The 23,347-nt window shown below is 35.4% G+C and overlaps 1 protein-coding gene across 2 annotated transcripts in view; it reads left to right on the forward strand.

Annotated features, from left to right (window-relative positions):
• The first annotated feature begins 12 nt into the window (after positions 1 to 12).
• LOC132552727 (CNK3/IPCEF1 fusion protein-like) overlaps positions 13 to 23,347 on the forward strand; it is a 77,602-nt gene continuing 54,267 nt past the window's right edge. For both annotated transcript variants that reach the window (XM_060216921.1, XM_060216922.1), the window contains exons 1-8: positions 13 to 128; positions 1,947 to 2,110; positions 2,703 to 2,923; positions 4,124 to 4,253; positions 4,940 to 5,056; positions 5,430 to 5,489; positions 6,080 to 6,148; positions 9,013 to 9,278. In XM_060216921.1, coding sequence (XP_060072904.1) covers positions 50 to 128; positions 1,947 to 2,110; positions 2,703 to 2,923; positions 4,124 to 4,253; positions 4,940 to 5,056; positions 5,430 to 5,489; positions 6,080 to 6,148; positions 9,013 to 9,278 — 1,106 coding nt within the window. In that variant the 5' untranslated portion in view covers positions 13 to 49. The remainder of the gene's footprint in view (positions 129 to 1,946; positions 2,111 to 2,702; positions 2,924 to 4,123; positions 4,254 to 4,939; positions 5,057 to 5,429; positions 5,490 to 6,079; positions 6,149 to 9,012; positions 9,279 to 23,347) is intronic.

Here is a 23,347-nt window from a genome sequence, read left to right on the forward strand (position 1 = left end):
TGAGTGTCTAGTTTTCCTAGGAGAGGAGAGGGAAGGGTTTACCGTCATCATGATGATGTCAACAGCCCTAGCAAATTCTGTCCATTTCGAGAATTGGACCGCCAATCATGTTGCTGAATGGCTTAGAGGTAGGTTCTGCTTACAAGGTTATTCTGGATTTCGCAACGTTACAATGTTTATGGCCTGTCATGTTCAGTAGGCCTTATAATCAGCTGATGGTGTCAATGTCAAAATCGGGACAAAATTTCTCTCACTTCTTCTGTTACCTTCTGCTGACCTACTACATCTGATGGCAGATGATGTCAAAGACTCTAGATATGAAAGAAAGAAGTGAGGTATTAAATTTATGAGCTAATTCAAAAAGAATTTGTAGTATTCAATGACGGTGAACAGGTTGAGAATATTACCACTACAATTACAGTCGAGGAATCCTTGGATTTTATTCACTCGAAACCAATACGTCTGCTGTAATAAGTGGATTAATTTGGAGTTCTAGTGAATCCTCGCAAATCCAATGAAGTTTCCAGATTGTGTTAAAGAGTTTGTTGCCTGCAACCAGCAGATAGCGTTTTGATAAAAAGAATGATGTCTTTGGTGGTTTGGAGCTTATTGTTTTGTATGGATGAGCATGAGAATATCTCGCTACTTTTGGGATTGGAATATGTTTTGCTGAACTGAAATGATGTTACTCTACATATATGTAATTTTATATAGCATATACATACATTGTTTATACCATCAATTTCCGTGTATAGTGTGCACTTTTTCATGCTAAAACTGTCGTGTCAAAAAGGAGGTGCGCATTATATGCAGGAACATGCCATTCTTGGGGTTATCATTTCCGAGTTCTGCGTCTGCCATATTGGATTACCTCCCTTCACACAGTTATATCTAAGAGTCGTTGGTCATATATCATAGTTTGGAGATAAAAACAACCAAAAAAAAAAAAATAAAATAAAAATTATGTTTGGCTAGAAGACTGTCAGACAAGTTATATCTTGTAACAGCATGACACAATGCAACATTAAAGGTGTTTTGAAATGCACAACCCTGTATACATGAAACAGAAGTCATTATTTATTTCAATGTCTCTGCTAGGAATCGAACCGGGGATCCCTTGCTTACTAGTCTGATGCTCAACAAATCGAGCTAAAGAGAAGTTCTCTCCAGCCGAATGGCATATTATTGTGGCTAGTATTTTACCAGGGTTACCTACTCCCCCTCCAGGAAATAACTTGCCCTCGAATTTCCAGGGGTTACAGTGATGCTGGTGGGGCATGGCTAAGTACTATTCCTGGGTCCCTACATGGGCGTCAAATGTAACAGTCACTCATAAACCATGAGAAGACGTTGAGGGTTCGGTGTAGACAATTTATTCCAGTAAATAAACAAAAACCTACAAAACAAAACATGACATGCATTACTCACACACACATACCTGTCACATATAGCAAAGAACGATAGCTCTTACCTAGTTTTATTAAACAAATTTCTCTCATTTATACATAGTGATAAGATATAAATTGTATTTTACAATATACAATTTATTACTACACATAACTTTACAACTATTTTCCATTTTAAAATGAAAAGATAGCTACAATTAAATTAGATTAAACACCTAAACTATAAAGCCTTTACGCCATTTATATACAATATGGGTATTTTCATACATTACATAAATATGTATTACTTTATGGAAGTGACTTCAGTCAATGTAAACATAGTTACATCCACTCACCCTCCGAGATACTGCAGGGGTTTACACGCTGGTTTTTAGTCATACCATTGCCAGGGACAGGACAAAAGGGTTTGTTCACATCTGAAACAATATTCACATAAAACTTAACATCATTTTTGATGTAACATAGTTAATACATAAATTTTCATTAAACCCTTGAATCTATAAAATAAGAAAATTTACATATTTATTTTTTGGTATACAGGTTTAGATGATGCAATTCTTCCATATGTACATTTCTTCCTTAACAATGGCATTGATGGCAAGAAGCTGATGTTGCTGACACCATTTGACCTTGAGAAGATCAGTATCATAAAGGTCGGGCACCAGGAACTTATTCTAGAAGCAGTAGATCTGCTGAAGTCTCTGGTAAGTCAGGAGTCAATATGTATACACAGAACCATATCTATATACACTACTATTCGTTACTGGTATATATCATGCTTAAACACAGAAATGTGTTAATCATGTATTTATATCCTAACAAGGATATATGTACAAATTATACTCCATGTTGAATCAGCCACCTACATATTGGTCACTATTGCAACTAGCTAATGTAAGATAAAGATTGATCAGGATTTTATTTATTACTAAATATTATTGTAATTGTATGCTTTATAAATGTAGTTGGTAATATTCACTGGAAAATTAAATACTTAATAAATATTTTTACAGTTAATAAAAATTGCAGAAAATAAATGATATGTACAGTGATACCAACATTCAATTAGATTACCATAAACTGTAGCTACAACCTTGATATTGAGGAAAAACAAGAGCCCTAGTAAATTGAACAAGGATAGAGTAATGGTGTCTGATTTAGAAAGACTTCACTCTAATGATTTTATTGATCTATGTACACTATTTGCTTTCTATTAATTTGGTTATCTTGTGTATCGTTTTATCATAGACCATTTCACATGGCTCTACAGATATATTTCTCTTTTGTTGTTTGCAGCGCTATGGGTATGAAACAGAGACCCTCCAACATCTAGCATTACAGCTTGGATGCAAAGCTCGAAGTTTACATAATGAAATCCAAGCCAAGTCCGCTGAAAACGATAAGAATCGTGCAAACATATCACAGGGCCTTCCATCCAAAAGGCTTTCTATAAAGATCCTGTCAGCTCTGGCTGACCTTAGCATGACATTGAAAAATGTTGTGTCGTGGCTAGACAGGTAAAACATTGTGTTGTGACTAAACAGATAAAATGTAAATGTGTCATGGCCAGACAGCTGTGTTGTGGCTAGACATGTAAAAAGGCAAAATATGTCATGCTTAGACATGTAAAAATGTAAATATATCATGGCCGGACAGGTAAAATGTAAATATATCATGGCCGGACAGGTAAGATGTAAATACATCATGGCCGGACAGGTAAGATGTAAATACATCATGGCCAGACAGGTAAGATGTTAATACATCATGGCCGGACAGGTAAGATGTAAATACATCATGGCCGGACAGGTAAGATGTAAATACATCATGGCCGGACAGGTAAAATGTAAATACTGTTAGATCATGGCCGGACAGGTAAGATGTAAATATATCATGGCCGGTCAGGTAAAATGTAAATATATAATGACTGGACAGGTAAAATGTACATGTATCATGGCTGGACAGGTAAAATGTACATGTATCATGGCCGGACAGATAAAATGTACATGTATCATTGCCGGACAGGTAAAATGTAAATATATCATGGCTGGACAGATAAAATGTAAATATATCATGGCTGGACAGGTAAAATGTAAATATATCATGGCTGGACAGGTAAAATGTAAATGTATCATGGTTATACAGCAACACTAAGGGTGTCATGGCAGAATTTTTTTTTCACTCTCGTAAAGCTTTCTATACCTTGGTCATAATATATGATTGTCAGCCGTCTGTGGTTCACTTGGTTTTCTGTCCATACATCAGTCCTTGCATTGTCCTTTGTCAGTCCTTAAACAATTCGTGTTATTTTTATTTCTTTAGAAGTACTGAATAGATCTTTCTCAAGTTTCTTGTGAAACCAAAGGGTTGCCATTGGACTTGATTTTGCCCCTTTGGTTTCTTTAGAAGTACTGGATGAGACTGACCAGAAATACAAAATATCCAACAGGCAACCATTATGGATTATACTGTTAAATATTTTTATCCCTTTTTCTTCAGAGAAATTTTCAAATTTTACAATTAAGAACAAATACATAGGAAAGAGAGAAAAGTCAGAAAAAAGGTACAACTTTTAAAATAAAAATCTAAGAAAGATGGGTGCCAAGAGTCCAATAAGATCTTTTGTTTAACAGTTAATAATGTATATATATGTAATAACACTTTTCATGTTGGATTTTTAACACATTGATATTGACCTAATGGGTAACTATTATTCTTAGATCTCCATTTGAGTCTATGTATGGCCTTTGTCTGCTGAGGAATACCATTGTGAAGCTTGGGATTGATCTGGTATCATCTTATCAGAAGGACAGTAGACAGAATGATATAGAGGAAAACATTTCCAAATCTGTAAGTTATTTAACCATGACAAAAATTTGTGATAATCAAGTTTGTAATCTGAAAAGAATGTTAATTGAATAGTTGTAATAGGTCATTTAATTCATACTTGGTGGTAAGCAAAAATAATCAATTTTCATTTTTTTTTCAATTTTGTGCTGATATGTATTCTTACAGAAGTATCTGTTAAACTTTGTATTATAGAGTATGATCCTGACAAGGTAATACTGAATATGTAGATGACCTTTGAACTTTGTGTTACAATGTATGATTCAGTTAGAAATGTATGACCTTTAAACTTTATGCTACAATGTATGATTCTGACAAAGGTTTATGTATGACCTTTGAATGTTGTGTTAAATTGTATGATCTTGACAAAGGTGTATGTATGACCTTTGAACCTTATGTCATTGACTTTTAGCATTGGTACTCCTCAAAATCTTTAAATAAGTTTTCTGGACTTGAAATGAAAAAACAAAAATTACACAGAAGTTACTGTACATTGTATGTTACAGTGTATGAGAATAACAAATGTGTGGATATGACTGTGTTACAGGGTATGAGCTGGACAAGGGTTTATGTATAACCTTTGAAATTAATATTACAATGCATGATTCTGGCAGAAGTGTAAGACATTTGAACCTTGTGTTATAGCACAATTCTGATAGAAGTGAATGACTTTTGAACCTCTTTTTCAGTGTTTGATACTGACAGAAGTGTGTGATGAATTAGTGATTAAGAACAAGGAATCTCTAGTTGTACAGCCTGCTTCTCTGGAGCAAGCTACTATCAGAAAGAAGCCAGGCGAAGAACTTGTAAGTTGATCTTTATAAAGAATGAGTTCTAAATTAAAATATCTTTTGAACATAGAATGGAGCTATGTTGGCTACCATAGTTATATTTTGTAACTTACTGTAGATCTCACATAAATCTTGTGTCACAAGAGGTTTCAGATATTATCTGCATTGCTCACTCCTTTATGCTGTAGATGATGAAACCTGTAGTTACATTACCAACAGATCAACAGAATGGTGTGTTACCACTGAGATACTGTCACCATATCAGAACCATGATAATCATTGTGCAATAAGCTTGTTAAGAGCTCCATTTAATTACTAAACAGGTGTAACAGAATAACAGGTGCTTTTAGAGGTTGAGGTCTAGTATGAACTGTTAATTTTGTTTTAGGGGATGCATATCCAGTCGTCCTACTATGGGATTCATGTCATTGGAGGCATTAAGGAAATGGTGAGTAAAATATTCTGAAAATATATATATAAAACAAATTCTAAGGGGCATCAGAACTCCCAACGGTAAAACATATTTCTTGTTAATCTCAGATAACCACAGCAGGACACAGGGTCATTGTCTTGGGTTTGTTGCATGATTGAAGAAGTTTTCATATCAGTGACCTTGACCCATTCAAGGTCATAGGAGACAAGTGTGTTAAAGTATTCTTATCAATAGTCAAGAGCCTCCAGAGCCATTATAATTTGTCTGTAGTATACTGGGCCAAATGTTTAAAAATCTTAAAACTGCTTCTTCTACATAACAAAAAATCGGAAGGTTATAATATTTAGCCAGCAGCATTCTACAATGAAAAGCTAAATGTGAGTTCACAATTATATTTATTTCAACTGAAACTTAAATTTTTGAAGTCCTTTTTTCAGTTTCATCCTATGGAGAAAAAAAAGGCAAAATGGGTGATACATGCAGTAGTTAAACTTCAATAAAAGTTTCCATGTTAAACATCAGGGTATGTTTTCCTGTTTTGGTATGTTGACATACAGGCACATATGGAAAACACCACCTGTGTAATTCTTAAATTTGTGTTTCAGTCACCAGCTGATTTATGTGGTAAAATTGAGAAAGGGGATGAGGTTATTCAGGTCAACCATAAAACTGTGGTAAGTAGTCTAATAAATGAAATTTTTCACCTTGATATCGACATTTCAACATATTTATTATAATAATAGAAGTCAACACTTCCTTCATATCACACCCATAAATCTACACTACCTAATATCACACCCACAAATCTACACTACCTAATATCACACCCACAAATCTTCACTACCTAATATCACACCCACAAATCTACACTACCTAATATCACACCCACAAATCTACACTACATAAATATCACACCCACAAATCTTCACTACCTAATATCACACCCACAAATCTACACTACCTAATATCACACCCACAAATCTACACTACCTAATATCACACCAACAAATCTACACTACCTAATATCACACCCACAAATCTACACTACCTAATATCACACCCACAAATCTACACTACCTAATATCACACCCACAAATCTTCACTACCTAATATCACACCCACAAATCTTCACTACCTAATATCACACCCACAAATCTACACTACCTAATATCACACCCACAAATCTACACTACCTAATATCACACCCACAAATCTACACTACCTTATATCACACCCACAAATCTACACTACCTAATATCACACCCACAAATCTACACTACCTAATATCACACCCACAAATCTTCACTTCCTAATATCACACCCACAAATCTTCACTACCTAATATCACACCCACAAATCTACACTACCTAATATCACACCCACAAATCTACACTACCTAATATCACACCCACAAATCTACACTACCTAATATCACACCCACAAATCTACACTACCTAATATCACACCAACAAATCTACACTACCTAATATCACACCCACAAATCTACACTACCTAATATCACACCCACAAATCTTCACTACCTAATATCACACCCACAAATCTTCACTACCTAATATCACACCCACAAATCTACACTACCTAATATCACACCCACAAATCTACACTACCTAATATCACACCCACAAATCTACACTACCTTATATCACACCCACAAATCTACACTACCTAATATCACACCCACAAATCTACACTACCTAATATCACACCCACAAATCTTCACTTCCTAATATCACACCCACAAATCTTCACTACCTAATATCACACCCACAAATCTTCACTACCTAATATCACACCCACAAATCTTCACTACCTAATATCACACCCACAAATCTTCACTACCTAATATCACACCCACAAATCTTCACTACCTAATATCACACCCACAAATCTACACTACCTTATATCACACCCACAAATCTACACTACCTAATATCACACCCACAAATCTTCACTACCTAATATCACACCCACAAATCTACACTACCTAATATCACACCCACAAATCTACACTACCTAATATCACACCCACAAATCTACACTACCTAATATCACACCCACAAATCTACACTACCTAATATCACACCTACAAATCTACACTACCTAATATCACACCCACAAATCTTCACTTCCTAATATCACACCCACAAATCTTCACTACCTAATATCACACCCACAAATCTTCACTACCTAATATCACACCCACAAATCTACACTACCTAATATCACACCCACAAATCTACACTACATAAATATCACACCCACAAATCTTCACTACCTAATATCACACCCACAAATCTCCACTACCTAATATCACACCCACAAATCTTCACTACCTAATATCACACCCACAAATCTTCACTTCCTAATATCACACCCACAAATCTTCACTACCTAATATCACACCTACAAATCTACACTACATAAATATCACACCCACAAATCTTCACTACCTAATATCACACCCACAAATCTTCACTACCTAATATCACACCCACAAATCTTCACTACCTAATATCACACCCACAAATCTTCACTACCTAATATCACACCCACAAATCTACACTACATAAATATCACACCCACAAATCTACACTACATAAATATCACACCCACAAATCTTCACTACCTAATATCACACCCACAAATCTACACTACCTAATATCACACCCACAAATCTACACTACCTTATATCACACCCACAAATCTACACTACCTAATATCACACCCACAAATCTTCACTTCCTAATATCACACCCACAAATCTACACTACCTAATATCACACCCACAAATCTACACTACCTAATATCACACCCACAAATCTACACTACCTTATATCACACCCACAAATCTACACTACCTAATATCACACCCACAAATCTACACTACCTAATATCACACCCACAAATCTTCACTTCCTAATATCACACCCACAAATCTTCACTACCTAATATCACACCCACAAATCTTCACTACCTAATATCACACCCACAAATCTACACTACCTAATATCACACCCACAAATCTACACTACATAAATATCACACCCACAAATCTACACTACCTAATATCACACCAACAAATCTACACTACCTAATATCACACCCACAAATCTACACTACCTAATATCACACCCACAAATCTACACTACTGAAATATAACACCCTCTAGTCAACACTATCATAATTCATCATGTTCCTGGTCTATATTTAGGTTTTGAATGTCTTTAGTCAGCTGTAGGTACTTTCAATATGGATTTGTTACCATGTTTTATCCTTTATTCATAGTCAATTGTTCTGTAGAAAAACTTGTTATTTCATATGAGGAGGTCTTTTTGTTATAATTATTTTTTACTTTTTTTAAAGATTGCTGAAATGTATTCATCACACACATAACCATCTGTTTCAAAGAAATGCATTTCATGAAGGTATTCTCCTTCAACATAATTGATGTTACTGTAGATAACACCAGCTGACTTAACATACATACCTAAATATAAAAATGTAATATTTTGTCAAGGTTGGCTGGCAGCTTACTAAGCTGGTGAATTCCCTGAAGGAGAAACCAAAAGAGGTGGTCCTGGTGCTGAAGAAACGGCCACATCATATTATGCCCTACGGACATGTTGCTAACAAAAAGAAGCAAATGACCAAAGTAGCAGTTTCAACACTACCGAAATCCATCAAGAAGCGCCGGTCAAGAGAAGGAGGTGACCCAAAACAAGTACGTCCATCCCTTCAGGAACTTGTCAGCACTGTACGGACAGATGACATGGATTCTCCAAGGTAGGCCTAGTCATTGTCTGTTTAAATCATGATGACCAGTGTCAACAATTTATAATATGCTTTGTATGGGATGAAAATACATGGGGCAGAGGAGGCCATCCTTATAGGGCATATGGATATAAACCTTCAAAGTGCTTTTCATTTAGTTAAGATAAGTCAATTTCGGCATACTAAACCAGGTGAGCAAATACAGGCCCTATGTGCCTCTTGTTACATTATCAGGACTGTGAACTAACTAACCAGTGTGGTATGAGTGTATGGTTTATACTTTATCAGGACTATGAGGTTACTTACCAGTGTGGTATGAGTGTATGGTATATACTTTATTAGGACTGTGAGGTTACTTACCAGTGTGGTATGAGTGTATGGTATATACCCTATCAGGACTATGAGGTTACTTACCAGTGTGGTATGAGTGTATGGTATATACTTTATCAGGACTGTGAGGTTACTTACCAGTGTGGTATGAGTGTATGGTATATACTTTATCAGGACTGTGAGGTTACTTACCAGTGTGGTATGAGTGTATGGTATATACTTTATTAGGACTGTGAGGTTACTTACCAGTGTGGTATGAGTGTATGGTATATACTTTATCAGGACTGTGAGGTTACTTACCAGTGTGGTATGAGTGTATGGTATATACTCTATCAGGACTGTGAGGTTACTTACCAGTGTGGTATGAGTGTATGGTATATACTTTATTAGGACTGTGAGGTTACTTACCAGTGTGGTATGAGTGTATGGTATATACTTTATCAGGACTGTGAGGTTACTTACCAGTGTGGTATGAGTGTATGGTATATACTTTATTAGGACTGTGAGGTTACTTACCAGTGTGGTATGAGTGTATGGTATATACTTTATCAGGACTGTGAGGTTACTTACCAGTGTGGTATGGGTGTATGGTATATACTTTATCAGGACTGTGAGGTTACTTACCAGTGTGGTATGAGTGTATGGTATATACTTTATCAGGACTGTGAGGTTACTTACCAGTGTGGTATGGGTGTATGGTATATACTTTATCAGGACTGTGAGGTTACTTACCAGTGTGGTATGAGTGTATGGTATATACTTTATCAGGACTGTGAACTAACTAACCAGTGTGGTATGAGTGTATGGTATATACTTTATTAGGACTGTGAGGTTACTTACCAGTGTGGTATGAGTGTATGGTATATACTTTATCAGGACTGTGAGGTTACTTACCAGTGTGGTATGAGTGTATGGTATCTACTCTATCAGGACTGTGAGGTTACTTACCAGTGTGGTATGAGTGTATGGTATATACTTTATCAGGACTGTGAGGTTACTTACCAGTGTGGTATGAGTGTATGGTATATACTTTATCAGGACTGTGAGGTTACTTACCAGTGTGGTATGAGTGTATGGTATATACTTTATTAGGACTGTGAGGTTACTTACCAGTGTGGTATGAGTGTATGGTATATACTTTATCAGGACTGTGAGGTTACTTACCAGTGTGGTATGGGTGTATGGTATATACTTTATCAGGACTGTGAGGTTACTTACCAGTGTGGTATGAGTGTATGGTATATACTTTATCAGGACTGTGAGGTTACTTACCAGTGTGGTATGGGTGTATGGTATATACTTTATCAGGACTGTGAGGTTACTTACCAGTGTGGTATGAGTGTATGGTATATACTTTATCAGGACTGTGAACTAACTAACCAGTGTGGTATGAGTGTATGGTATATACTTTATTAGGACTGTGAGGTTACTTACCAGTGTGGTATGAGTGTATGGTATATACCTTATCAGAACTGTGAGGTTACTTACCAGTGTGGTATGAGTGTATGGTATATACTCTATCAGGACTGTGAGGTTACTTACCAGTGTGGTATGAGTGTATGGTATATACTTTATCAGGACTGTGAGGTTACTTACCAGTGTGGTATGAGTGTATGGTATATACTCTATCAGGACTGTGAGGTTACTTACCAGTGTGGTATGAGTGTATGGTATATACTTTATTAGGACTGTGAGGTTACTTACCAGTGTGGTATGAGTGTATGGTATATACTTTATTAGGACTGTGAGGTTACTTACCAGTGTGGTATGAGTGTATGGTATATACTCTATCAGGACTGTGAGGTTACTTACCAGTGTGGTATGAGTGTATGGTATATACTCTATCAGGACTGTGAGGTTACTTACCAGTGTAGTATGAGTGTATGGTATATACTTTATTAGGACTGTGAGGTTACTTACCAGTGTAGTATGAGTGTATGGTATATACTTTATTAGGACTATAAGCTAACAAATGATTGTAATACAGAATATATTTTTGTCCTGATAAGCTTGATCTTATTATTTTTATGCTGTGGGGCAGCGTCCGTCATCCATCGTCCATGATCCGTTGTCCTGCATCAACTTTTTCTTTCAACAACTTCTTCTCAATAACCAGTTGACCAAATGTTTTGATATTTGTCTGATATGTTTCTAGGATGAAGCCTGACAAAAGTTGCAAAAAGAAATAACTTTGACTTGTATTTAAGGTCACAGGAGTAAAATTTGTTAAAACCTTTAAACAACATCTTCTTATGAACTCTTAAAACTAGAGGCATGATATTTGGCAAATATATGATATATATATATCAGATGAGTGCTTCAGGCCCATTGGACCTCTTATTGTCGTTATGCTGAAAGTCATGATGTAAATAAACCTTACACTTCCTGGTGTAAGTTGTATATTGCTGAAGTTGTAATACAATCTGGGTGTACAGATCATTCTGGCTAAAGAGCCTTTGTAAACTATCCAGGAAGTGTAAAAAAAACAAAAAAACTGCTCTGCATGGGAAAATATTTAATACATAGGCTCCAAATACCAAGTATATCTGAAGCATTACTGCTGTACAAATGTATTGTGATTTCAGATTTTCTTGAGTGATTTTAATAACACAATACTTTAGTATGTTGATTTGTAATGGATATCTGTCATTTGTAAACTCTTATTGATATATATTCTTTAGTCTAAAAACTCTATATGATCATGATATTTACAGACTGACCAGTGTAGTGATATTTACAGACTGACCAGTGTAGTGATATTTACAGACTGACCTTCTACAGACTGACCAGTGTAGTGATATTTAAAGACCTTTTACAGACTGACCAGTGTAGTGATATTTAAAGACCTTTTACAGACTGACCAGTGTAGTGATATTTACAGACTGACCAGTGTAGTGATATTTAAAGACCTTTTACAGACTGACCAGTGTAGTGATATTTACAGACTGACCAGTGTAGTGATATTTACAGACTGACCAGTGTAGTGATATTTACAGACTGACCAGTGTAGTGATATTTAAAGACCTTTTACAGACTGACCAGTGTAGTGATATTTAAAGACCTTTTACAGACTGACCAGTGTAGTGATATTTAAAGACCTTTTACAGACTGACCAGTGTAGTGATATTTATTTGCAAGACCAGTGTAGTGATATTTACACTGACCAGTGTAGTGATATTTAAAGACCCAGTGTGTAGTGATATTTAAAGACCTTTCACAGACTGACCATTGTAGTGAAATTTACAGACTGACCAGTGTAGTGATATTTAAAGACCTTTTACAGACTGACCAGTGTAGTGATATTTAAAGACCTTTCACAGACTGACCAGTGTAGTGAAATTTACAGACTGACCAGTGTAGCAAAATTTACAGACTGGCCAGTGTAGTGATATTTACAGACTGACCAGTGTAGTGATATTTAAAGACCTTTTACAGACTGACCAGTGTAGTGATATTTAAAGACCTTTCACAGACTGACCATTGTAGTGAAATTTACAGACTGACCAGTGTAGCGAAATTTACAGACTGACCAGTGTAGTGATATTTACAGACTGACCAGTGTAGTGATATTTATAGACTTGTGGTGGTGATGATGATGTTGATAACAAAATGTATTATTATGGCCCTAAACTATAAACGTGACAACATACTATCTGATGGGAAATAACTCTTGTTACCTTGATGGTAACAAGATCCAGTCATATTCATTTAAATATTTTAACCCATGTCCACATTAACAAGGGACAAGATATGCTAATGCATACCTGATTTATTAGTGACTAGATGTTATAACACAGGCATTTATTAATTAGTGACAAGATATGCTTACATATATCTGAGTTAATTAGTGACTAGATATTGTAATGTGTGCCTGAGTTAGTTAGTGACTAGATATTGTAACACATACCAAAGATAACTAGTGACTAGATATTGTAACACATACCAAAGATAATTAGTGACAAGATATTGTAACACATACCAAAGATAATTAGTGACTAGATATTGTAACAAATACCAAAGATAATTAGTGACTAGATATTGTAACCCAAACCAAAGATAATTAATGAATTATTAATTTTTTCATAGTTTGTATGCAAATACAGCTTTCTGATTTATCAGTTTTTTCATTTCACAATGGAAAAAACTCATCTAGCTCCACCCACTTCATCATGATTGGAAGAGTCAATGTCAACATGCCACCTTGCAGTGGGTTTGTTGGAACTTCATATTTGTATGAACAGAATATCTGTTTACACATTCACCTGTTGTGTGGATCGCTGTCATTCAATGATGTAAACTAAAAAGGGACAACAACATTCCTAAAATATTCAAATAATGTACAATATGTACAAACAATAAACAGTGAAATAATAACAGATTTATCTGGGGAAAATATGGGTTTTTTTAAATATATGATTTTGCACATTTCTGTTGAATTTTGAATGTTAAATGTCATGCAAGTGGTTATGGGTAGTGATTATTTATAAAAGAATCCTTTATAAAATTAGGAAATTTATACATTTATCTGTTTAATTTTTGCTTTTGGAACTATGTAAGAAATTAATTACATATTGTAACCTACCTAAATTGATTAATGACTTGATATAGTATTATTACCTGAGTTAATTACTGACTAGGTATTATGAAACAAACCTGAGTTTAACTGGTCACTAGATATAGTAGCACAGGCAAAATATATAATTAACAAATCTTTGTTACTTGTTGAAGTAGAAGACATAGGTACAGGATATGTAATATCACACTTCTCTCTTGATTATGTTGATGATAACAGTAACAAGACCATTCCACAATGTGGATTAAGATTTACTCTGATCCATATCTGGATTGATATGAGCATTTCATGGGTTATACTACACATCATTGACATCGAAAGTTAATGTCTATTGGACTTGTGTTGATGATGCTGTAATTAATTTGACCCTTCATTGACTTGGTCAAGGTGAATGTTTCATCAATGTATAAGATTGAGAACTGTCTTTTCCTTTTACGTAAGTGATACATATATTTGGAGGCGCTGATAAACTGAATTGAACAGCTGAAATATTTAGATTTTTAAAGATATTATTTAATTGTTTATGCTACTGCTATTAAGTCATGTGTATGTCTTCATAGTTAAATGGCTGTTAGGGCAAATAGGCCTCTTATTACCTCAAGATTTTAGTAAAAAATTGAAATATAAAAGGTACTAAATTATATTCTGTGCATGTTATTTTTGATAGACATGTCCTAAAATAATGAATAAAGTTCGGTTGATTCAAACCCTACTTCAGGTTGATTAAAGTTTAATTGACTGTATGATTTTAATAACCAGAGATAGTTATAAATATTTTGTTCTTTGTCAGATTTCTGTTGTGGTTATGTCAGGGCTATGTCAGTAAATTGCTATTGATATTTTGCAGCTTGCTTGAATTGTAATTACTCTTGGGGAATATGATATTATTAATTAAATGACTTTAAAATACAATGTTGATTAATGTTCTGTAATCTATCTTAGGGTCTTCTGCATCTGTAAGAATTCTTAGTCAATTAAAAAAAAATTGCTATAAAGTGAGGCTTGATGTTTGCATGCAGTTTGTAAACAAATGGTATTGTACTATTAATCATTTTGTGTGGTTCTGAATTATGCACTGAATTACTAGATTTTACATGTTACACAGGAAAGAGTTATAATGTGTAAAACAGAAGAACAAAATGGATCAATGCTTACCTAATTAAAATACAGTGGAGGATACCAGACAAGATGTACTATAGTCATGATAAAAGGCATGAAAATTGAATCATTATCACACCAAGATGGAGCACCAGCACGTAATTCGCCATATTGCATATATATGTACTTTGATTATTTATAGTTCTACAGAGGGCGATCTGTTATAAAACTTTAATGTTTCTGTCAGGATGCCCATAAACACAACAATATGTGTAATTTTACTGGTGCAGCTAATGGTCTTTATCAGTATCCATGAAACATAACATACATTTGCAGCGTATTGATCAAAATGAAATTGTCACATCATGTAATGGCAAACTACCTATTACTGCAGTCTGATGTGCAGGTTTTGCATGTTGTAAAAGTGGTCCTGAATTATTAAGACATATAATATCCATTGATTCTTCTTTTCCTCTTGGAATAGAAGACCTGACAACGATCAGTTGCTGAGCTTTGTAAATTGGAACCCTGATTGCATTTCACAGCTCAGTTTGACCATTAATAATGTGCTGTATATATTGTGAAAAGCATATCACATAAACCAAATTTACAAATCTTTGTCACTTAGTGACACATGATACTACATGTACTGCTTGATGTTTCTGCCAACAAGCCTATGCCTGGTAATAGGTCTACCCATAACTATTGCTTTTGGATGAGATTAAAAGCAAATGATGTTTACCAGAGCTGTTCACTAACTGATTTGTGATATTTGTTGGCCAAAACTCTGTTGGGCAAAGTGCTATTCATATTCTGATATATTAACTTTGCTGGCAAAAGTGCTGGCTATTCACATTATGATCTTTATTGGCCTACGAGTTGTTCAGGTTTTGACCTCTAAGCTTTGTTGGCCTAAGAGTTGTTCAGGTTTTGACCTCTAAGCTTTGCTGGCCTAAGAGTTGTTCAGGTTTTGACCTCTAAGCTTTGTTGGCCTAAGAGTTGTTCAGGTTTTGACCTCTAAACTTTGTTTGCCTAAGAGTTGTTCAGGTTTTCACCTCTAAGCTTTGTTGGCCTAAGAGTTGTTCAGGTTTTCACCTCTAAGCTTTGTTGGCCTAAGAGTTGTTCAGGTTTTGACCTCTAAGCTTTGTTGGCTTAAGAGTTGTTCAGGTTTTGACCTCTAAATTTTGTTGGCCTAAGAGTTGTTTAGGTTTTGATCTCTAAACTTTGGTGGTCTAAGAGTTGTTCAGGTTTTGACCTCTAAGCTTTGTTGGCCTAAGAGTTGTTCAAGTTTTGACCTCTAAATTTTGTTGGCCTAAGAGTTGTTCAAGTTTTGACCTCTAAACTTTGTTGGCCTTAGAGTTGTTCAGGTTTTGACCACTAAGCTTTGTTGGCCTAAGAATTGTTTATGTTCTAATCTTTAAACTTTATTGGCCTAAGAATTGTTCAGGTTTTGACCTCTAAATTTTGTTGGCCTAAGAATTGTTCAGGTTTTGACCTCTAAATTTTGTTGGCCTAAGAGTTGTTCAGATTTTGACCTCTAAACCTTGTTGGCCTAAGAGTTGTTCAGGTTTTGACCTCTAAATTTTGTTGGCCCAGGAGTTGTTCAGGTTTTGACCTCTAAACTTTGTTGGCCTAAGAGTTGTTCAGGTTTTGATCTCTAAGCTTTGTTGGCCTAAAAATTGTTTATGTTCTAATCTTTAAAATTTGTTGGCCTAAGAATTGTTCAGGTTTTGACCTCTAAATTTTGTTGGCCTAAGAGTTGTTCAGATTTTGACCTCTAAACTTTGTTGGCCTAAGAGTTGTTCAGGTTTTGACCACTAAGCTTTGTTGGCCTAAGAATTGTTTATGTTCTAATCTTTAAACTTTATTGGCCTAAGAGTTGTTCAGGTTTTGACCTCTAAATTTTGTTGGCCTAAGAGTTGTTCAGATTTTGACCTCTAAACCTTGTTGGCCTAAGAGTTGTTCAGGTTTTGACCACTAAGCTTTGTTTGCCTAAGAATTGTTTATGTTCTAATCTTTAAACTTTATTGGCCTAAGAATTGTTCAGGTTTTGACCTCTAAATTTTGTTGGCCTAAGAATTGTTCAGGTTTTGACCTCTAAATTTTGTTGGCCTAAGAGTTGTTCAGATTTTGACCTCTAAACCTTGTTGGCCTAAGAGTTGTTCAGGTTTTGACCTCTAAATTTTGTTGGCCCAGGAGTTGTTCAGGTTTTGACCTCTAAACTTTGTTGGCCTAAGAGTTGTTCAGGTTTTGATCTCTAAGCTTTGTTGGCCTAAGAGTTGTTCAGGTTTTGACCTCTAAGCTTTGTTGGCCTAAGAATTGTTCAGGTTTTGACCTCAAGACTTTGTTTGCCTAAAAATTGTTTATGTTCTAATCTTTAAACTTTGTTTGCCAAAGAGTTGTTCAGGTTTTGACCTCTAAGATTTGTTGGCCTAAGAGTTGTTCAGGTTTTGACCACTAAGCTTTGTTGGCCTAAGAATTGTTCAGGTTTTGACCTCTAAATTTTGTTGGCCCCGGAGTTGTTCAGGTTTTGACCTCTAAATTTTGTTGGCCTAAGAGTTGTTCAAGTTTTGACCTCTAAGCTTTGTTGGCCTAAGAGTTGTTCAGGTTTTGACCTCTAAGATTTGTTAGCCTAAGAGTTGTTCAGGTTTTGACCTCTAAAATTTGTTGGCCAAAGAGTTGTTCAGGTTTTGATCTCTAAACTTTGTTTGCCTAAGAGTTGTTCAGGTTTTGACCTCTAAGCTTTGTTGGCCTAAGAGTTGTTCAGGTTTTGACCTCTAAATTTTGTTGGCCTAAGAGTTGTTCAGGTTTTGACCTCTAAAATTTGTTGTTTTGACCTCTAAGCCTAAGAGTTGTTCAGGTTTTGATCTCTAAGCTTTGTTGGCCTAAAAATTGTTTATGTTCTAATCTTTAAAATTTGTTGGCCTAAGAATTGTTCAGGTTTTGACCTCTAAATTTTGTTGGCCTAAGAGTTGTTCAGATTTTGACCTCTAAACTTTGTTGGCCTAAGAGTTGTTCAGGTTTTGACCACTAAGCTTTGTTGGCCTAAGAATTGTTTATGTTCTAATTTTTAAACTTTATTGGCCTAAGAGTTGTTCAGGTTTTGACCTCTAAATTTTGTTGGCCTAAGAGTTGTTCAGATTTTGACCTCTAAACCTTGTTGGCCTAAGAGTTGTTCAGGTTTTGACCACTAAGCTTTGTTGGCCTAAGAATTGTTTATGTTCTAATCTTTAAACTTTATTGGCCTAAGAGTTGTTCAGGTTTTGACCTCTAAATTTTGTTGGCCTAAGAGTTGTTCAGATTTTGACCTCTAAACCTTGTTGGCCTAAGAGTTGTTCAGGTTTTGATCTCTAAGCTTTGTTGGCCTAAGAATTGTTTATGTTCTAATCTTTAAAATTTGTTGGCCTAAGAGTTGTTCAGGTTTTGACCTCTAAATTTTGTTGGCCTAAGAGTTGTTCAGGTTTTGACCTCTAAAATTTGTTGGCCTAAGAATTGTTCAGGTTTTGACCTCTAAGCTTTGTTTGGGCTAAGAGTTGTTCAGGTTTTGATCTCTAAGCTTTGTTGGCCTAAGAATTGTTTATGTTCTAATCTTTAAACTTTGTTTGCCTAAGAGTTGTTCAGGTTTTGACCTCTAAGATTTGTTGGCCTAAGAGTTGTTCAGGTTTTGACCACTAAGCTTTGTTGGCCTAAGAGTTGTTCAGGTTTTGAACTCTAAGCTTTGTTGGCCTAAGAATTGTTTATGTTCTAATCTTTAAAATTTGTTGGCCTAAGAGTTGTTCAGGTTTTGACCTCTAAATTTTGTTGGCCTAAGAGTTGTTCAGATTTTGACCTCTAAACTTTGTTGGCCTAAGAGTTGTTCAGGTTTTGAACTCTAAGCTTTGTTGGCCTAAGAATTGTTTATGTTCTAATCTTTAAAATTTGTTGGCCTAAGAGTTGTTCAGGTTTTGACCTCTAAGATTTGTTGCCCTAAGAGTTGTTCAGGTTTTGACCTCTAAGCTTTGTTGGCCTAAGAATTGTTCAGGTTTTGACCTCAAGACTTTGTTTGCCTAAAAATTGTTTATGTTCTAATCTTTAAACTTTGTTTGCCTAAGAGTTGTTCAGGTTTTGACCTCTAAGATTTGTTGGCCTAAGAGTTGTTCAGGTTTTGACCACTAAGCTTTGTTGGCCTAAGAGTTGTTCAGGTTTTGACCTCTAAGATTTGTTGCCCTAAGAGTTGTTCAGGTTTTGACCTCTAAGCTTTGTTGGCCTAAGAATTGTTCAGGTTTTGACCTCAAAACTTTGTTTGCCTAAAAATTGTTTATGTTCTAATCTTTAAAATTTGTTGGCCTAAGAGTTGTTCAGGTTTTGACCTCTAAACTTTGTTGGCCTAAGAGTTGTTCAGGTTTTGACCTCTAAGCTTTGTTGGCTTAAGAGTTGTTCAGGTTTTGACCTCTAAATTTTGTTGGCCTAAGAGTTGTTCAGGTTTTGACCTCTAAACTTTGTTGGCCTAAGAGTTGTTCAGGTTTTGACCACTAAGCTTTGTTGGCCTAAGAATTGTTTATGTTCTAATCTTTAAACTTTATTGGCCTAAGAGTTGTTCAGGTTTTGACCTCTAAATTTTGTTGGCCTAAGAGTTGTTCAGATTTTGACCTCTAAACTTTGTTGGCCTAAGAGTTGTTCAGGTTTTGAACTCTAAGCTTTGTTGGCCTAAGAATTGTTTATGTTCTAATCTTTAAAATTTGTTGGCCTAAGAGTTGTTCAGGTTTTGACCTCTAAACTTTGTTGGCCTAAGAGTTGTTCAGGTTTTGACCTCTAAGCTTTGTTGGCCTAACTTTGTTTGCCTAAAAATTGTTTATGTTCTAATCTTTAAACTTTGTTTGCCTAAGAGTTGTTCAGGTTTTGACCTCTAAGATTTGTTGGCCTAAGAGTTGTTCAGGTTTTGACCTCTAAGCTTTGTTTGCCTAAGAGTTGTTCAGGTTTTGACCTCTAAGATTTGTTGCCCTAAGAGTTGTTCAGGTTTTGACCTCTAAGCTTTGTTGGCCTAAGAATTGTTCAGGTTTTGTTCAGGTTTTGAACTCTAAAATTTGTTGGCCTAAGAGTTGTTCAGGTTTTGACCTCTAAACTTTGGTGGCCTAAGAGTTGTTCAGGTTTGACCTCTAAGCTTTGAGGTTTTGACCTCTAAGCTTTGTTGGCCTAAGAATTGTCAGGTTTTGTTCTAATCTTTGTTGGCCTAAGTTTTGACCTCAAGTAATCTTTAAACTTTGTTTGCCTAAGAGTTGTTCAGGTTTTGACCTCTAGGATTTGTTGGCCTAAGAGTTGTTGGCCTAAGAATTGTTTTTAAGCTTTGTTGGCCTAAGAGTTGTTCAGGTTTTGATCTCTAAGCTTTGTTGGCCTAAGAATTGTTTATGTTCTAATCTTTAAAATTTGTTGGCCTAAGAGTTGTTCAAGTTTTGACCTCTAAAGCTTTGTTGGCCTAAGAGTTGTTCAGGTTTTGACCTTTGTTGGCCTAAGAAGGTTTTGACCTCTAAAATTTGTTGGCCTAAGAATTGTTCAGATTTTGACCTCTAAACCTTGTTGGCCTAAGAGTTGTTCAGGTTTTGACCTCTAAGCTTTGTTGGCCTAAGAGTTGTTCAGGTTTTGATCTCTAAACTTTGTTGGCCTAAGAGTTGTTCAGGTTTTGATCTCTAAGCTTTGTTGGCCTAAGAATTGTTTATGTTCTAATCTTTAAACTTTGTTTGCCTAAGAGTTGTTCGGGTTTTGACCTCTAAGATTTGTTGGCCTAAGAGTTGTTCAGGTTTTGACCACTAAGCTTTGTTGGCCTAAGAGTTGTTCAGGTTTTGAACTCTAAGCTTTGTTGGCCTAAGAATTGTTTATGTTCTAATCTTTAAAATTTGTTGGCCTAAGAGTTGTTCAGGTTTTGACCTCTAAACTTTGGTGGCCTAAGAGTTGTTCAGGTTTTGACCTCTAAGCTTTGTTGGCCTAAGAATTGTTCAGGTTTTGACCTCAAGACTTTGTTTGCCTAAAAATTGTTTATGTTCTAATCTTTAAACTTTGTTTGCCTAAGAGTTGTTCAGGTTTTGACCTCTAAGATTTGTTGGCCTAAGAGTTGTTCAGGTTTTGACCACTAAGCTTTGTTGGCCTAAGAGTTGTTCAGGTTTTGACCTCTAAGATTTGTTGCCCTAAGAGTTGTTCAGGTTTTGACCTCTAAGCTTTGTTGGCCTAAGAATTGTTCAGGTTTTGACCTCAAAACTTTGTTTGCCTAAAAATTGTTTATGTTCTAATCTTTAAAATTTGTTGGCCTAAGAGTTGTTCAGGTTTTGACCTCTAAACTTTGGTGGCCTAAGAGTTGTTCAGGTTTTGACCTCTAAGCTTTGTTGGCCTAAGAATTGTTCAGGTTTTGACCTCAAGACTTTGTTTGCCTAAAAATTGTTTATGTTCTAATCTTTAAACTTTGTTTGCCTAAGAGTTGTTCAGGTTTTGACCTCTAAGATTTGTTGGCCTAAGAGTTGTTCAGGTTTTGACCACTAAGCTTTGTTGGCCTAAGAATTGTTCAGGTTTTGATCTCTAAGCTTTGTTGGCCTAAGAATTGTTTATGTTCTAATCTTTAAAATTTGTTGGCCTAAGAGTTGTTCAAGTTTTGACCTCTAAGCTTTGTTGGCCTAAGAGTTGTTCAGGTTTTGACCTCTAAGATTTGTTAGCCTAAGAGTTGTTCAGGTTTTGACCTCTAAAATTTGTTGGCCTAAGAGTTGTTCAGGTTTTGATCTCTAAACTTTGTTTGCCTAAGAGTTCTTCAGGTTTTGGCCTCTAAACTTTGTTGGCCTAAGAGTTGTTCAGGTATTGATCTCTAAACTTTGTTGGCCTAAGAGTTGTTCAGGTTTTGATCTCTAAACTTTGTTGGCCTAAGAGTTGTTCAGGTTTTGACCTCTATGCTTTGTTGGCCTAAGAGTTGTTCAGGTATTGATCTCTAAACTTTCTTGGCCTAAGAGTTGTTCAGGTGTTGACCTCTAAGCTTTGTTGGCCTAAGAGTTGTTCAGGTTTTGACCTCTAAATTTGTTGGCCTAAGAGTTGTTCAGGTGTTGACCTCTAAGCTTTGTTGGCCTAAGAGTTGTTCAGGTTTTGACCTCTAAATTTTGTTGGCCCCGGAGTTGTTCAGGTTTTGACCTGTAAGCTTTGTTGGCCTAGGAGTTGTTCAGGTTTTTACCTCTAAGCTTTGTTGGCCTAAGAGTTGTTCAGGTTTTGACCTCTAAATTTTGTTGGCCTAAGAGTTGTTCAGGTTTTGACCTCTAAACTTTATCATAAAAAAGTATGTGCTATAGTAAATGTAATTTTTTCCTGACATGACAGAAACAGGCCAGGGATGACATAAAAATATGGCATTGATAATGAACCTTAAGCTATTGTCAAGCTTTTAACATTATGAAATTGCTAGTACAACTTTTGTGTTTCAGATAGAAGTTTTAAATAAAAGTATTATCAAATATGTCAGAATTGGTGTAGTGAAACATTACCACTGTAATAAAACATATTTATATCATCACTGGAGTAAGGGATGATGTTTGATATGTTTTCTGTTCACAAGAAAAAATGGGCACCATTCTGCAAAAAGGATGGTCCAAAAGAGGTGAAATTAATTAGATTAGCTGTAACATTTTGTTTCCTCACATTCTATTTATGTTACAATGCTTTTTAAGGATATAAATTCTGAATCAGTTTACTAGATATTTGATGGGATATTTATGTAGGATTTTGTCAGGTTCTTAATGTGGAATAATTTGTTCTTGGTGAAGACTGTTCAGTCATTGTCATTACATGTAGGATAGGCTGACTTGTTCCATGTCTCTTCACAACAACACAAATCACTTTGCCGCACCTCAGGGATCATTGAATGTCATTGGCCTTGTGTTTGTGATCAGGTGGATGAAACTTTTGGAATTAATTGACTTTGTCATATTGCGTCACAGAATTGTTATGTTGTGAAGGAGGGTACAATTTGTTGTTGTAGAAGAAAGTGTTCATAATTGAAATTTCAAAATTGTTATAAGAGTGTCTGAAAGAAAAATTCATTGAGAATTAAAAACTTAAATATAAAATCCAGTTTATT

The sequence above is a fragment of the Ylistrum balloti genome, unplaced genomic scaffold, assembly GCF_031769215.1.
Source record: "Ylistrum balloti isolate Yb309-2 unplaced genomic scaffold, AGI_CSIRO_Ybal_v1 Utg370274, whole genome shotgun sequence".
In the NCBI taxonomy this organism is placed as follows: Eukaryota; Metazoa; Mollusca; class Bivalvia; order Pectinida; family Pectinidae; genus Ylistrum; species Ylistrum balloti.